This window comes from Heteronotia binoei, chromosome 3, assembly GCF_032191835.1.
Source record: "Heteronotia binoei isolate CCM8104 ecotype False Entrance Well chromosome 3, APGP_CSIRO_Hbin_v1, whole genome shotgun sequence".
NCBI classification, from domain to species: Eukaryota; Metazoa; Chordata; class Lepidosauria; order Squamata; family Gekkonidae; genus Heteronotia; species Heteronotia binoei.
Window position 1 is genome coordinate 181,697,204 of NC_083225.1, and position 18,115 is coordinate 181,715,318.

At 46.9% G+C, this 18,115-nt stretch overlaps 1 protein-coding gene across 1 annotated transcript in view; it reads left to right on the top strand.

Moving 5' to 3' along the window:
- The window catches only part of ME3 (malic enzyme 3), a 152,691-nt gene that overhangs the window by 94,851 nt on the left and 39,725 nt on the right, over positions 1-18,115 (top strand). Inside the window, exon 7 of the mRNA XM_060234997.1 lies at positions 5,055-5,158. Within this exon, the coding sequence (XP_060090980.1) occupies positions 5,055-5,158 (104 nt within the window). The remainder of the gene's footprint in view (positions 1-5,054; positions 5,159-18,115) is intronic.

Sequence of the window (18,115 nt, forward strand, 5' to 3'; positions counted from 1 at the left end):
AATTTTATTGTGCTCTTTCTTTCCTAAACCCCCTCCCCAAAAAAATACTTGCTTCTGGGCTCCATTGTTCAAACCTCCTGTGAGAATTTTGCTGAACTCTAAGATTTGACAAACTTTCTAATATTTTTCCCCACAAGAAATGGGAAAATAACCGAAACATAAAGCCGACAGATGGAAATCTTCATCATGCCACTGTGGCCACACAGGAGAAAGTAATTTAAAAAGTATGATGGGAGTTAGGTTTTATTATGACAATCATAATTCAAGAAGCATTTGAAGGCAGATGCTGAGTTGATAGAATTTAGTGCACCTTCTGTTGATGGCATGTGTCAGCCATCCCAAGCAAGCCTCGCTCACCTGGGGCTCTCCTGGGCTGCCCCACCGCCAGTCAAAAGGCCAGCGAGCCACTCACCACCCAAAATCACATAAGAAGTGGAGAAAGGGTGACACGGGCTTCTTCAGGGGTTAACAAGGGCTGCTGAGGGCAAGGCAAAGCCCCTGGTGACCGGTTGGCTGGCTGCTCTCCTAATCCAGGGATTGTTATGCAGCTGCACCTACTATTCAATGGGCAAGGTAGGTGGGGAGGAAGAGGGGGAACCCTCAGAAAGGTTCAGGAGCTCTGCTCCTGTGAGCTGTTGCTGAATCTGAGGCCTGCTGCTACAAAAAAAAAAAAGTCCTGAATGTACCATTGGAGTGCTCATTTAATTTTGGCTTTCTGTAATAATTAGAAAATTCTTCCCAGCGTCCAGCTGAGGTTTGACAAGCCACAGCAGTCAACCACGAAATCACCTCAGGTTCAGAAGGGAGGCAACCAGTCAGCTACCCAGGGAGATGGAAGACCACAAACGCCTTCTGTCGCCTGTGCCAAAAATGTCGCTCCACAAAACACTGTGGCACAATAGAGAGAAGCCTGAGTCACAGTTCAGGGAATCCCCTTCCCGGTGAGGGAACACAGCTGTGTCCTTGCAGTTTTGAGGGGGAAAACAATGGGATGAAGTGCTGCATGTAAGCGGCCACCGAACAACTTTGGAAACGTTGCGGGACAATAGGTCACTCACCAGTTAGGATGCCCTTGTGGCCTCTGTCTTCCATCCAGGTGATTCAGCATCCAGGGCGAGAGCAGGAACTTTTTCCACTTGCTCGTCAAGGCCGATTAGTCACCCAGCCAGTCAACACACCTGTCTAAATTTCCATCCCAGGGAGCCAGCAGCCGATTTCCCACCATGCTAGACTGGCACTTTCAAAGACAGACTTTCCTGTGAGTCATCGGAAAGGTCTGTCGCTCCGGCTTGCAAGCAGCACAGCGGCTGGACGGGGAAAATCATTTGCAAACCAGCTGAGGCTGGGAGTGTATGGTTGGGAACTGCAGGACATGGTCTAAACGTGACAGCTTGTAAAACAAAATCACTGGGGATTCCCACCCACCTCTTCAAATTCCAGCACTCTAAACCTGACTTCTCTTCGAAGCCTCTTTAACCATTGATTTGGGTGGGGAGAGCACCTCTGTGCATTAGGAGTACTTATAATGAGGCGAGGTGATACAAGGGCCTCAGGCAGTAGTTTCCGGGCCACCTCTGACACCAGTGTCTCATCTGTGAGCTCAGCTAAACAATATGCATGACCCGGGTGAGTTCGTGGGTCTGCCTCCCAACTCAACATCCACAAACTTTAGAGTCAGTTTTTGAATGTAAGAGATGCCATGTTGGATCAGGCCAATGGCCCATCCAGTCCAACACTCTGTGTCACAAAGTGGCCAAAACCCAGGGGGCCATCAGGAGGTCCACCAGTGGGGCCAGAACTCCAGAAGCCCTCTCACTGTTTCCTCTTATGTTTCCTCCTATGCTCCAACAATAGAGCATCACTGCCCAAGACATAAGAACATAAGAGAAGCCATGTTGGATTAGGCCAATGGCCCATACAGTCCAACACTCTGTGTCACATGGTGGCCCAAACCCAGGTGCCATCAGGAGGTCCACCAGTGGGGCCAGAACTCCAGAAGCCCTCTCACTGTTTCTTCTTATGTTTCCTCCTATGCTCCAACAATAGAGCATCACTGCCCAAGACATAAGAACATAAGAGAAGCCATGTTGGATTAGGCCAATGGCCCATCCAGTCCAGCACTCTATGTCACACAGTGGCCAAAACCCAGGGGCCATCAGGAGGTCCACCAGTGGGGCCAGGACACTAGAAGCCCTCCCACTGTTTCACACACACACACACACACACACTGCTCACGAGTATAGTGGGGCGAGGGGCTTCCTCGGGGCTTTTTTTGTAGCTGGAACTCCTTTGCATATTAGTACAGGGCCTAATGTAAGCTCCAGGAGGATTGACTGCATCAGGAGTGTGTGGCCTAATATGCAAGGGAGTTCCTGCTAAAAAAAAAAAAAGCCCTGGACTTCCTAAGACAAAAAGCCACAGAGAAGGTGTTTGCCTGGCTCTGGGGCACCACGTGTCCTGACGGTGACACATGGAACTCCAGAGTGAGCTACATGGTAACCCCTATGGCTGTTTCAGCTCTAGAAAATGGTGTGAGAGGGAACGGCCATCTCCTTGCATTGGTCCCTGTGTATCAACTGTGGTCTTCAGGCAACCATCTGTCCTACCACTTAGGGTGGCCTACTTGGCGTCAACCAGAGCCCGGGCCTTTTTCATCGTGACTCCTGCCCCTTTCTTGAACATCTTCAGGAGATGCTGCAAGGCTTAGAATCATAGAGTTGGAAGGGATCTCCAGTACCATCAACCTGTACAATGCAGGAAACTCACAAATACCTCCCCCTCCCCCCCACACACACCCCAGTGACCCCTATTCCATGCCTGGAAGATGGCAAGAAGAAGATGATATTGGATTTATATCCCGCCCTCCACTCCGAAGAGTCTCAGAGCGGCTCACAATCTCCTTTACCTTCCTCCCCCACAACAGACACCCTGTGAGGTGGGTGGGGCTGGAGAGGGCTCTCACAGCAGCTGCCCTTCCAAGGACAACCTCTGCCAGAGCTATGGCTGACCCAAGGCCATGCTAGCAGGTGCAAGTGGAGGAGTGGGGAATCAAACCCGGTTCTCCCAGATAAGAGTCCGCACACTTAACCACTACACCAAACTGGCTCTCCAAGAAACCTCCAGGATCCCTTGCTAAACTAGCCTGGAGAAAAATTGCTGCCTGACCCCAAAGTGATGATCAGGATTTCCCTGGGCATGTAAGGAAAAGCCATGAGAACTCACCATTGATGCAACCCTTCCTGCCCTCCTCCTTGTGATCTGCTTAAGTTCACAGGATCCTCATTGCTGTCAGATGGCCATCCAGCCTCAGTTTAAAAACCTCCAAAGAAGAAGAGTCCATCACCTCCCGAGGAAGCCTGTTCCACCAAGGAACTGCTCTGTCTGGAAGTTCTTCCTGATGTTTAGCCATAAACTCCTTTGATTTTCTTTCAACCCATTGGTTCTGGTCCGACCTTCTGCTTACTTGTTTACCAGGGCTTTTGAGGGAGTTTGAATGAATCTTTTAAGGAGATGATGGAGAGGAAGACCTGGGATTGGTTCTTGTATTCTGGTTTTAACTAGAATTTTTTTTTTCCGTTTAACTCATAAGCTGTCTTGAAAGGCAGAGTATAAATGTTTTCATCAACAAAAAAAGGTTAAGGTAGTCCCCTGTGCAAGCACCAATCGTTTCCGAATCTGGGGTGACGTTGCATCACAACGTTTTCATGGCAGACTTTTTTTACAGGGTGGTTTGCCTTCCCCAGTCATCTACACTTTCCCCCCAGCGAGCTGGGTACTCATTTTACCGTTCTCGGAAGGACGGAAGGCTGAGTCAACCTTCAGCCGGCTACCTGAACCCAGCTTCCACGGGATCAAACTCGTGTCGTGAGCAGAGCTTGGACTGCAGTACTGCAGCTTACCACTCTGCACCACGGGGCTCTAGTTAATCAATCAATAAATAAGGCCAACGTCTCTCCTCCCTCAGTACCATGCTTGTTGTGAGAAGAAGCTTGTCCAACAGCACTTGGGAAGAACATTCTTGGCTTATGTGTGCCGTGAGTCAGGTCTGGGATTCAGGTCATGAATAACATTCAGCCCCATCGCTTCCACCCAGCTTCCAGGGCACAAAACACTTTTCACTTGCCCAGGTGCCTTGAAACACAATGCAACAAGCTATGCCCCAGTAGACTTCCAGAAGACCTGTTGTGCATCTTTAGCTTTCCTTGTTGTATTTCAAGACATCTGGAGAACAAGAAGAAGATGATATTGGATTTATATCCTGCCCTTCACTTAGAGTCTCCGAGCAGCTTACAATCTGCTTTAGCTTCCTCCCCCACAACCAGGGCCGGTGCTAGGCTTTCCAGTGCCCTAGGCGAATCACCCACTAGCGCCCCCCCCCCCATTATTAAAAAAATATATAAGGAAAATGAAGAGTGCCAAACTTGAAACTTTTCACATTTTTAATTTACTGAATTTTAATTTTTCAAAAAAAAATGTGACAAGTTATTTAAAAACTCGTGAGAATAAGTGCTTGCCGGCCACGCCAGATGAGGTGGGAGACCAAGATGCACATCGGGGAGAGGAGTTGGCTTGGCTTTGTTGAGGGCAGTTTGGTGATGGGAGAGGACAAGGTGACAGCGGTCAGGAGCCAGAATCATGTGTCAGGGAGGGGGCGCCCAGTGGTGCCCCCTAGGCCAGGTGGCATCCTAGGCGACTGCCTACTTTGCCTACTCCCACGCACCAGCCCTGCACACAAGAGACATCCTGTGAGGTAGGTGGGGCTGAGAGAACTCTTCCAGAAGCTTCTCTTTCAAGGACAACTCTGGCTGGCCCAAGGCCATTCCGTCAGTTGCAAGTGGAGGAGTGGGGAATCAAACCCCATTCTCCCAGATAAGAGTCTGCGCACTTAACCACTACACCATCATGGCTCTCAGGAGTGACTGGATCTTCTAGAAAAGTAAAAACTTTGAAATGGAGATAACCCTTGGAAACAGTGGAAACTCAAATCGTGCAGATTTTCGGCTTCTGTTACAATGTCCAATAACCAGACTTCTCCTTTTCTCTCACGGCTTTAGGCCCTTCTGAATGATCCACTGTACATTGGTCTGAAACACAAGCGGGTTCGTGGGAAACGCTACGATGACCTGATAGATGAGTTCATGCAGGCCGTCTCCAGCAAGTGAGTGGAATTCTGCACAGCAAATGTTGTTCTTCCCCCTTAGCCTCTTTGAAAGCAAAACAGCTGAAAATGAGGCAAGTAAACATTTAGCTTTCAGCCGAGATTCCAGCAGAGAAAATCATTTTAATGGACCGCTCCGTGGGTGGTCTGAGAAGTGACCCTTTGTGCTTGAAGACTCTTGAGATGAGGTTATTTACATCTGTGGAAATCTGATAGGAGACTAGCATTTCCTTACAATTAACTGATATCATCACAGGCTCCCCCAGGAGAGAGAGAGAGAAACATCTTTTCCCCATATAGACGGAGACTGGAGCATACAACCCACTGAGCGCATAAGAATGTGTCTGGTCTGTACCACTCCAGGCTGTAAGTGGCAATTTATGTGATTGAATTCTCTCCCCATAGACAAAAATTCGATGCACTGAGAAATCTACACTTGGTTTTGGTTCATCATGGTTCTCTGATCATCCTGGTGTCCGTAGGCTCTCTCAATGTTAGGTTTCCTTGTACAATATACTGATAACAATACTGGCCCACCTTGCTGGGGTATTGCAGGAATTACAGTAATGTACATGAAACACCTAAAGCAAGGGTGTTGAACTCATTAGCTATGAGGGCTGGATCCTGACCTTGTCAGGCCGGGCCATGTGTGTCATAAAATGTAATACCAGGTCAGGATATAAACTTCATAAAGGACGCAAACAAACACACACGCTCAGCCGAATTGAGCTCACTGGCTTGCTGAGCCTCAACCAACAGAAGGAAGAGAGGCTTGGCTCAGAAGCTCTGCTGTGCAATTGAGGGAGCCTGGCAAAGCTAGCTCTCCTTCCCCCACTTCATCCCCAAGGGAGGAGCTTTGCTCTGTAGCTCCTGTGCGATTGAGCAAGCCTTCCAAAGAAAGCTGTGATGCAGAAGGAAGCAAGAGAGAGGGGGAAGGAAGCCGATGACAGTTGTTCATGGGCCTGTAGGAGCCCTCTAGGGGCCTGATTCTGCCCCTGGGCCACATGTTTGACACCCCTGGCCTGAAGTGCTGTATAAAATACTCAGTGATGTGTGCTGGGAAATGTTGTACAGGAAGGAACATCAGTCTTGTGAAACTTCAGCTACAGAATGATCCAGTCCTTTCCAGATGAAGGTGACTGGGTACTTTGCTGCCAAGGTGAGGAGGGGGCCATAAATGTGATGTTTCTTGGTGAACAAAGACAACTTCCTGAATGACGACTAGATTAAAACAGTAGGAAGAACAGTCATAGCTCCACTTTGTTCTAGAACTAACTTCATATGATCTTAGGGCCAAACTTTCACATTATGTTTTACAGAGCTTGCCAGAAGGACTTTCAATGCATCCCTGGTGGAAACTCCACATAAATGCACTTCATAAATCACATTGAGATCACAGCACAAGGGCTGTGCAAATGCTGTTTTTGGAAGCCCAAATACTATTTTTGGAAGCCAAAACAGTCCAGGGGGATTTGTCCATTTGGGGCAGAATCGGCACTGAAAGCTTGAATTTCCTTGGGAGAAATAATCCCCTACGAATGGTTCCTCGGTTGTTTAAGTTCTGGAAGGGATCACCAGAGGGGAGGGAGGGGCTCCTCCTCTCCCCCAGCACCGTGGTCCTGATCCAAATCAGACTCTCTGCAAAATAGCAGAGTCCGGTAGCACCTTTAAGACTAACAAATTTTATTACAGCACAAGCTTTTGAGAAACACAGTTCTTTTCATCAGATGCATCTGATGAAGAGAGCTGTGTTTCTCGAAAGCTTGTGCTACAATCAAATTTGTTAGTCTTCAAAGTGCTACTGGACTCTTTACTTTTACACCAGTCACTGAGGATGTCATGGGTGCTGGGGGCCCTGCAGAAGAAGCCGAGCCTGCAGAAGAAACTGTGCCCCTGCCACCTGCACCAGTGCCCCTGCCTCCTGCTGGAGAAGATCCAAGCCCCCCTGCCTCGCCCTCTCGGGTGGCTCGTGTGCGTGACCGCCTTCGTCAGGACCTCAGGGATCGGAGGAGGGCGGCACGCTCACGAGCAAGACACTCCCTGAGCCCTGAGTTTTGAAAGGATTCTGGCCCTTCTAGGAGTGAGGGTGCTTGAGTCTCAGCAGGATCCTGGCTGCCCTCTGAGTCAGCAATTAGCCCAAATGGGCAACAGACAGCAGAGGGCTATATAGCTGTGGGCTTTGAGAGAAGGCTTTGTGGAAGCAACTTGTCACTTACCTGACGTTCTAGCATCCACTTCGGCTTCTGGACCCCCTGACTCTGGCATTGACTTCTGGACCCCCTGACTTCGGCTTCTGAACCTCTGACCTGCGATACCTGGATGGTGATTTGGTTTTGGCGCTTTGGACCCTCCTTGCTACCCAGCTACAGACCTTGGACTGCCTCTGGACTTTGCCTGGCCTGGTCCCAGCCCGTGACAGAGGACCAGGTCCGTAGCCATGGGGTGGGGGAGATGGCCCCCCCCAACCCCTCCTGGACCTTTATGGCCCCTCCATTCCCCAGCCCCTGCTCTCTCCCAGTTGGCGCGGCTTCGTATCCTTTGAAGAGGCCGCAAGAGAAGACTTCGCTCCCCTTCACTTCTGGTTTCAGGAAGGAGGGAGAGCGAAGTCTTCTCTAGCGGGCTCTTCAGAGGATAAGAAGCCTCACCAGCTGGGAGGGAGCAGTAAGGAGCAGCCGCAGCGCGGGGGAGGGGGGTGCGATGGAGGGCAGCGGGCAAGGACCAGCTGCGGGGGGGGGGGGAGAATGGGCAACGAAGGGAAGGAGGGCGGCCCGATCTTCCTGCAGCTCTGGCGGTCCTGCCCCCCTCTGCACGGCACCTCTCCCCCTCCCTCTCACTCACCCACCCACCCGGCGTCAGCATGGCTTTCCCCATGATCAAGTGATCGGCGTGGGGGGGGGGCTTGAAAAAACCCCAGGAGCCTGCTCTTTACTGTTGCTGGGTTGGTGAGTGGGTGGGAGGGGGAAGGTGCCTCACGGAGGGGGGTGGGGCCGCCAGAGAAGTGGCAGCAGAGAGAGTGGGGACCGCCAGGGGGGCCCTCCAACCAAAATTTTTTACCGTGCACCCCCCCCCCGCCCCCAAACGAGAATTTTCTGGCTATGTACCTGCTGAGGACATGTAGCTGCAGTATGTTGGCCAGTTTTCCATGGGAGCTCGTACAAAACATTACGTGTAGTTTGGTCCTTAGAGCAAGTCCACAAATCACCAGTTCCATATTGTATATTCTGTCCCTACAGTAAGCACTTTCGAATTGTTTGCATTTATTCGGGGTCGGCTCATCCTTTGAGGCAAGTGGAACATTTACCTTGTATGTAGGCATTGTGTAGTTTGGTAACCAGTGCCGACATGAACAACAACCTTATTTGTTATGCTGTTTGGTGTAGTGGTTAAGTGTGGACTCTTATCTGGGAGAACCGGGTTTGATTTCCCACTCCTCCACTTGCAGCTGCTGGAATGGCCTTGGGTCAGCCATAGCTCTTGTAGGAGTTGTCCTTGAAAGGGCAGCTGCTGTGAGAGCCCTCTCAGCCCCACCCACCTCACAGGGTGTCTGTTGTGGGGGGAGAAGATATAGGAGCTTATAAGCCGCTCTGAGTCTCTGATTCAGAGAGAAGGACGGGGTATAAATCTGTAGTTCTTCTTCTTCTATGGCAGGGGTGTCAAACATGCAGCCCGGGGGCCAAATCAGGTCCCCAGAGGGCTCCTATCAGGCCCCCAAGCAACTGGCTGTCATCTGCTTCTTTCTCCCTCTCTCTTGCTTCCTTCTGTATCACTGCTTGCTTTGCCAGAGTTGCTCAATTGCACAGGAGCTACAGAGCAAAGCCTCTGTTTTCTCCATTGGCTGAGGCTCCTCCCTTGGGGAGAAAGGGTGGGAAGGATAGCTTGCTTTGACAGGCTCTCTCAATCGCACAGCAGAGCTACTGAGTCAAGCCTCTCTTCCTTCTATTGGTGGAGGTTCCTCCTTCTCCTGGTCACATGGGAAAGGAAGGAAAGAGCCAGAGCTTCCTTTGCCCAGTTCCTTGGATCGCCCAGGAGAGATACAAAGGAAGCACCATTAAGACCAACAAGTGCTAATGTATTAATCATGTTTTATTTTAAGTTTTTTTAAAAAAAAAATTGTTTGTGTCCTTTATAAAGTTTACATCTCTGCTACCTGGCATTACATTGTATGACACACATGGCCCAGCCCAACAAGGTCTCATTTATGTCAGATCCGTCCATCATAACAAATGAGTTCGACACCCCTGTGTAATGGCATACATCCTTTCCACTCATAAGAGACACATTTGCAGTCTGAGGAGGAAGGAAAGCAGGTACCTTGCTGTTATCTGTGATACAAGGGAAACAAAAATTGCTGGTGTGGCACGCTGGTTAGAGTGGCAGACTAGGATATGGGAAACCCGGGTTCGAATCCCTGTTCTGCCATGAAATCTTGCTGGATGACTTTGGGCCAGTCACACCCTCTCAGCCTAACCTACCTTAGAAGCAGGGCTTTTTTGAGCAGGAACGTGCAGGAATGCGGTTCCGGCTGGCTTGGTGTCAGGGGGTGTGGCCTAATATGCAAATGAGTACCTGCTGGGCTTTTTCTAAAAAAAAAGCTCTGTGTGGAACAATGGTTGCATAGGGGGTGTGGCCTAATATGCAAATAAGTTTCTGCTGGGCGTTTTCTACAAGAAAAGCCCTGCTCAGAAGGTTGTTGTGAGGAGAAAATGGAGGAGGGGAGAACAATGTAAGCCGCTTTAGGTCCCAATTGGGATATAAATAAAGTAAATCAGTAAATAAAATTCTCACTCTGGAATGGAAACTTGCTGGGTGACCTTTGGCCAGTCACACATAGGTTAGTCTACCTCACAGGGTTGTTATGAGGATAAAATAGAAGAGAGGAGAGTGGTTTTAAAAGACTTTGGGTCTCCATTTCGGGAGAAAGCTGGGGTTAAAGGAAGTAAGTAAATAAATAGGTTTATCTTTTTTTTTAAAAAAAAAGGTAAAGGTAGTTAGTCCCCTGTGTAAGCACCTGTCATTTCCGACTCTGGGATGACATCACATCACGACATTTTCATGGCAGACTTTTTATGGGATGGTTTGCCATTGCCTTTCCCAGTCATCTACACTTCCCCCCCACAGCAAGCTGGGTACTCATTTTACTGACCTCGGAAGAATGGAAGGCTGAGTCAACCTTGAGCCGGCTGCCTTAACCCAGCTTCTGCCAGGATTGAACTCAGGTTGTGAGCAGAGAGCGCGGACTGCAGTACTGCCGCTTTACCACTCTGAGCTACGGGGCTCCTTGACTTATCTAGCCTACCCTAAAAGTTTTTATGTAGAACAATGCCTAATAAGTTGAGTTCTGCACATTTTTTCAAAGAACCTATCCATAATGTCAGAGTAACGGCTTATTGTAAACAGCCAGTTCTTAAAAGCATTCATAAAATACACAGGTTCGGGATGCAAGTATCACAACAACTTTATCAGTTTCATCGGTGACCGTGTAGCAGCACACCAGGTTGGGATTAGTCACAAATATCTTCCTATATATGTTCTCAAATTTGCACTTCCCAGGCACATTTAAACCCAATGGTGTTTTCCAAATGATTTATTGTAGTCTAAGTGATTTTTTGTTCAGTCCTTCAGGTTCAGAGCCATAATGCTCTTTGCAGGCCTTTGCAAATAGCCACTCCCAGGGGTGGAATTCTAGCAGGAGCTCCTTTGTATATCAGGCCACACACCCCTGACATAGCCAGTCCTCCAAGAGCTTACAAGGCTCTTTTTTGTAAGCTCTTGGAGGATTGGCAACATCAGGGGTGTGTGGCCTAATATGCAATAGAGCTCCTGCTAGCATTCTACCCCTGTTCAGGTCAAGCCATCTCATGTTGGGTCTTCCTCTTTTCCCTCTACCTTCCACTTTTCCTAGCATTCTTGTCTTTTCCAGTGACTCTTGTCTTCTCGTGGTATGACCAAAGTATGATAGCTTCAGTTTAGTTGTTTTACTTTCTAGGGAGAGTCCAGGCTTGATTTGATCTAGAACACACTGATTTGGGTGGTTTGGTGGTCCACAGTATCCATGAAAACTCTCTTCTAACCCCAAAATTCAAATGCATCAACTTTCTTTCCCTCACCTTTCTTCATCGTCCAACAAGCATAGCCAGCTTCAAGAGGGGTTTGGATAAGCATATGGAGCAGAGGTCCATCAGTGACTATTAACCACAGTGTATTGTCGGAACTCCCTGTCTGGGGCAAGTGATGCTCTGTATTCTTGGTGCTTGGGAGGGGCACAGTGGGAGGGCTTCTAGCCCCACTGGTGGACCTCCTGATTGCACTTGGGTTTTTTGGCCACTGCGTGACACAGAGTGTTGGACTGAAGGGGCCATTGGCCTGATCCTGTTGGCATAGTCGCTGCTATGCTCTGGGTTCAAGAGGCTTAACTATATATATTTGTGCTAACTATATACATTTATTTACAGATTTACAAGTTATAGTTGTCCTGGTATGCACTGGTCAAAGTGCTTCGCCGGACAATACATACGATAGCAGAGGATACACTGTGCAAGCTCTCCTCAGTTATATACACATAGCTGTATACAAGCACCAATCAGCACACAGTGCTGAGTCATTCTGCATAAGCACAAGTCCTCTGGACAGAACCGGTTTGCACCTGCTAAGGGAAGCTGTCAGGAACTGTCTCAGGCCATGAACTGTCAGTTGCATTAGACTCCAGCCTGAAGTCTTACTAGCAAGCATATGCTGACAGATCCAACATGGCTTCTCTTATGTTCTTAACTTTCACACCCATACATGTTAAAAGGGAATACTATGGCATGAATTATCTCGATCTTGGTCACCAGCAACTCATCTTAACACTTAAGAATCTCTTCTAACTCCTTCACGGCTGTGCCAAAGAAGATCAGTGATAAGGTGTAAAAGTGTATCGTGGTGACTCAGTTGCAGGATCCTTTTTCCTACAAGTCTCACAGAGCATTTTGATTTTGTGAAGGTCTTTGTAAAAATATATATATATAGCTTGCTGTTCTGGCTTTTTCATTCACACAAGAACCAGTGAGCCCTTCCATCGGGAAGTTCTCCTGCCAGCTCGGAGAAAAACAGAGTGCCTCAGGACTCAGGAAAGGGAAGAAACTGAAGAGTCATTAGCCCAGTCATTAGTACCATCAAGCAGCTGTTCAGGTTATTTGGCAATCAGATGCTGTGTAATTAGCTGCCTAATGATGAGCGCTCCAGGCGAGCCATTATTTTTCCAAGACTTATCAGGAAATAGATTTTGTCAAAAGCAATGCAGGATGTGTTATTAGACTCACAATAGTAATAAAGGCCATTCTCCCGAAGCAGACGACATAAAATAGCAACACGTTTCTAGTTCCCAAACCTCCATTTTGGTGTAGAGCCACTTTGGTGTAGTGGTTAAGTGCATGGACTCTTATCTGGGAGAACCGGGTTTGATTCCCCACTCCTCCATTTGCACCTGATGGAATGGTCTTGGGTCAGCCATAGCTTTGGCAGAGGTTGTCCTTGAAAGACCCACCCACCTCACAGGGTGTCTGTTGTGGGGGAGGAAGAAAAAGGAGATTGTGAGCTGCTCTGAGACTCTGAGATTCAGAGTGGAGGGCAGGATATAAATCCAATTTCTTCTTCTTCTTCTTCTTCTTCTTCTTCATTTTGTACAGGGTATGGGCCAAATTAGATGCCATTTTAGAGAAGCATTTGACCAATGAAAAAAACTTCTTGCGCTGCAGTTGGACCAGGCAGTCTTATATCGTCCCAATGCAACTTTTCAAGTGCTGAAACCCCTGGGGAGTCTGTCTTGTAGGATTGCCAGCCTTCAAGTGGTACTTGGAGATCTAGAATTACAGCTGTTCTCCAAACAACCTAGATCAAGTTCCCTGGAGAAAATGGCTGCATTGGATGGTGAACTCTATGGCATTATATACCCCTGTCCAAACCCCCACCCCCAAAATCTCTTGGTCAGGGCTTTTTTTGTTTTTTAAAAAAAGCTCATAGGGGCTCATTTGCATATTAGGCCACACCTCCGACACCAAGCCAGCCGGAACAAAATTCCTAATTATATACCCCTGTCCAAACCCCCACCCCCAAAATCTCTTGGTCAGGGCTTTTTTTGTTTTTAAAAAAAAGCTCATAGGGGCTCATTTGCATATTAGGCCACACCTCCGACACCAAGCCAGCCGGAACGAAATTCCTGCTCAAAAAAAGCCCTGCTCTTGGAGTTCCTCTGAAAAAAAAATGGCTGCATTGGAGGGCGGTCCTCTGGCAATATACCCTTTTGAAGTCCCTCCCCTTTCCAAACTCCACCCTTACCAGACTGCGCCCTCAAATCTACGGGAATTTTCCAGCTCAATTTCGGCAGCATGCTGTTTGGTACTTGAAAAGGTATGGGGTGAGGGAAAAGATTGCTTGGTTCCCCTGTGCTGTAGGCCTCACAATATTTTTAAATGATCAACATTTTTGCTAAAATGGTGTTGAGGGTCACAGGTAGGACCAGTGGCTGCCATAATCTCTAGTTCAGCTGTCTGAGGAACATTCCATGAGGAAGTTCAGGAAACAGGAACATGCTTAACTGGCCACTAAATCATCTATTTGCCCTGTGATGTCTACTCTGACTGGCCTCTCAGCTCTGCTACCTGGAATCCTATAACGTTGCCAGAGATTGTTATTATTCTTATTTATTTGATTTGCTTAATCTCCCTATCTTGGCCTAGGCCAGGCTCTGGGCAGTGTACATCAGATAAAACAATTCTGCCTCAGATCACATGGTGAGACAAGATATAACACCAAACACAGGTTTGATGGCCTAAATGAAGTCTCTTCATCCAGAGTCATTCATCCCCCTTCCTTCCTTTTAAATTTCAAATTCTTTGGTAAAACAATTTTTATTAGTAACATATGGTAATAAATCTATATCTATATCTTACATCTTTAAAAATTTCTTTTATCTACCCCATATATTACTTTCCACCCATCCCTCCCCCCATTACTTGACCCCCGCCAGTGTTATTTACTTAAAAAAAATATTAAAGGTACCCTTAACTATTAAAACAAAAATTTATGTTCTTCTTTTTAAAGCTTAATTATTATCAAAAATTGTCCAATGTCCTTTTATTTTCTACTCTTTTTCTATATATCTTCTAAACTTTTTCCACTCCGTCTTAAAAACTTCTAAATCATAGTCTCTTAATATTCTTGTTAATTTGTCCATTTCACTCCATGTCATAACTTTTATAATCCAATCCCATTTCTCTGGTATTTTTTCTTGCTTCCACAACTGCGCATACAATGTCCTAGCAGCTGAAAGCAAGTACCAGATTAAAGTTCTATCTTCTTTTGGAAATTTTTCCATTTGTAATCCCAATAAGAAAGTCTCTGCAACTTTCATTACTTCATATCCCAATATCCTAGAAATTTCTTGTTGAATCATTTGCCAATACTGTTTTGCTCTTTCACAAGTCCACCACATATGGTAGAAAGAACCTTCATGCTTTTTACATTTCCAACATCTGTCTGGCATCTTGTTATTCATCTTTGCTAATTTTTTAGGAGTCATATACCATCTATACATCATCTTAAAACAGTTTTCTTTAATACTTTGACATGTTGAAAGTTTCATAGAGTTCTTCCACAGATATTCCCAAGTTTCCATCTGCATTTCTTTATTTACATTAATTGCCCATTTGATCATTTGAGATTTCACTACTTCATCTTCTGTAGACCATTGTAGAAGTAATTTATATACTTTTGAAATTGGTTCCAAATGCAACAAATAAAGAGCTTGGTGGAGAATGATATTAAAACTGAAGGAATAAGGACAAAAAGAAATGGAAAAAGTTCTGCTTGGAGAAAATGTTAAATTTTAAATTCTTGAACCGTGAGATCTCAAGTCATGCTTTTATCCTGCCCTGCATCTCACTACTGACTGCCATCGGGTGGGGTTAGAATAATGTGGTGATGTCAAGTCCAGAGACTGAACTTTTTCCAAAAGTTTGAAGCCATGAGTAAAAGCTGAGCTTTTTTGTGGCTTTACTGGGCGTGGTGGGGGAATGGAAATTTGAAGGGAAATTGTGGACAGCTTTGTCACTGCATCTCAAAAAGGACTTTAGACTTTTGTAGCTTGGAGAAATGATGATTGAGGTGCAACATGATAGAGGCTACAAAGTTATACATGGGAGCAGGGGTGGAATTCTAGCAGGAGCTCCTTTGCATACTGGGCTGCATACCCCTCATGTAGCCAATCCTCCAAGAGCTTACAAAAAAGAGCCTTGTAAGCTCTTGGAGGATTGGCTACATCAGAGGTGTGTGGCCTGATATGCAAAGGAGCTCCTGCTAGACTTCCACCCTGCATGGGATAGAAGAAAAAAGATGATATTGGATTTATATCCCACCCTATACTCTGAATCTCGGAGCAGTCACAATCTCCTATACCTTCCCCCCCTCCCCCAAAAAACCCCAGACACAAGTAGGAGGGGCTGAGAGAGCTCTCCCAGAAGCTGCCCTTTCAAGGACTCCTGTGAGAGCTATAGTTGACCCAAGGCTACTCCAGCAGCTGCAAGTGGAAGAGTGGGGAATCAAACCCGGTTCTCTCAGATAAGAGTCTGCGCACTTAACTGCTACACCAAACTGAAAGTAGTATTTTCCTCCCTGTCTCACAATACAAGAACTCGTGGACACTCAATGAAATAATTAGCAGTAGGCTCAGAGCAGATAAAAAGGAGTACTTCTTCACCCAAAAAATCATTTACACATGGAATTCGCTGCCACAGGAGGTGTTGGTGGCTACAAGCATAGACAATGTCAGGAGGGAACTGGATAAACATATGGAGCAGAAATCATTAGCCACAAAGCATAGGTGAAAGACTCTGTCTGGGGAAGTGATGCTTTGTATTCTTGGTGCTTGGGGGAAGAAGAAGATGAAGATGAAGAAGATATTGGATTTATATCCTGCCCTCCACTCCAAAGAGTCTCAGAGCGGCTCACAATCTCCTTTACCTTCCTCCCCCACAACAGACACCCTGTGAGGTGGGTGGGGCTGGAGAGGGCTCTCACAGCAGCTGCCCTTTCAAGGACAACCTCTGCCAGAGCTATGGCTGACCCAAGGCCATTCCAGCAGCTGCAAGTGGAGGAGTGGGGAATCAAACCCGGTTCTCTCAGATAAGAGTCCGCACACTTAACCACTACACCAAACTGGCTCTCCAAGGGGGCATCAGTGGGAGGAATTCTGAAATTCTGGCCTTCCTGGGGGACTTCCTGATGGCCCCTGGGTTTTGGCCACCGTGTGACACAGAGTGTTGGATTGGATGGGTTATTGTCCTGATCCAACATGGCTGCTCTGATGTTCTTATATCCTCCGTGGCATGATTTGGAATTAGAGATATTATAGGGTGCTGCACTCAAAAGAAAAATTTGGTCATTGCGAGCAGGAAGAGTTGGCTTTTCAATCATGTTGTCTGCAAGAACTGCAGCTTCGCTAATGCGCAGGAGGTCAGGTTTCATTCAGAAAACCCGAATAGATGAGGAAGTTTGTACCACTGAATGATGCTTTCTAAAAGTTTCTGGGATTTAAAATATTAAAGGCCAAGACCTTAAAATTCTAAAACTAGTCGAGTTTGTACTCACACAGATTCCAGTGGTGTGAGTACAAGTGGTGTGTACTGCTTCTTTTTAGGTGTACATCACTGCCTGTTGAAACTGGATTTCACCAGCCAAATATTTAAGAACATAAGAACATAAGAGAAGCCATGTTGGATCAGGCCAACGGCCCATCCAGTCCAACACTCTGTGTCACACAGTGGCAAAATTTATATATACACACACACTGTGGCTAATAGCCACTGATGGACCTGTGCTCCATATTTTTATCTAAACCCCTCTTGAAGGTGGCTATACTTGTGGCCGCCACCACCTCCTGTGGCAGTGAATTCCACATGTTAATCACCCTTTGGGTGAAGAAGTACTTCCTTTTATCTGTTTTAACCTGTCTGCTCAGCAATTTCATCGAATGCCCACGAGTTTAAACAGATTCATTCTTGTGGCTGTCTGGCTGATTTTTTACTTTCAGTCCCGTGTTGATGTTACTTGACATAAAGAGCCATTGATTGATCTCTTTGGGTCATAATTCCGAGTAGATATGATTGAGCTACACAGGGCGTTTTTTTGTAGCGGGAACTCTTCTTACAGGGCCTACTGTAAGCTCTTAGAGGATTGGCTCCATCAGGGGAGTGTGGCCTAATATGCAAAGGAGTTCCAGCTACTAAAAAAATGCCCTGCAGCCACACATTCCTCCTTTGGTCACGATGACAGCATTAGGGCTTTTTTTGAGCAGGAACACAGTTCTGGCTGGCTAGGTGTCAGGGATGTGGCCTAATAGGCAAATGAGTTTTTGCTGGGCTTTTTCTACAAAAAAAAGCCCTGTGCAAAACAATGGTGCTCTCAATGGGTGTGGCCTAACATGCAGATGAGTTCCTGCTGGGCTTTTTCTGCAAAAAAAAAAAGCCCTGGACAGCATTGTCATGAATCAGACCCTTGGTCTATCAAACAAAATAGGAGTCGATTGCACCTTTAAGACCAACTTAGTTTTATTCCGAATGTAAGCTTTCGTGCGCATGCACACTTCTTCAGACGAGGAATGAGGTACAGTAAGCAGAGCCACATATAGCTGGTGGGGTTTGGAATGGCTCCGCTTACTGTACCTCATTCCTCGTCTGAAGGAGTGTGCGTGCACACGAAAGCTTACATTCTGAATAAAACGAAGTTGGTCTTAAAGGTGCTATCGACTCCTGTTTTGTTCCACTACTTCAGACCAACACGGCTGCCTATTTGGATTGGTCTATCAAAGTCAGCATTGCCTACTCAGACTGGCAGTGGCTTTCCAGGGTCTCAGGCTGAGGTCTTTTCCATCACCTACTCATTGTCCATCTATGGCTCCAGATTTCTGGAAAGTGCTGGCAA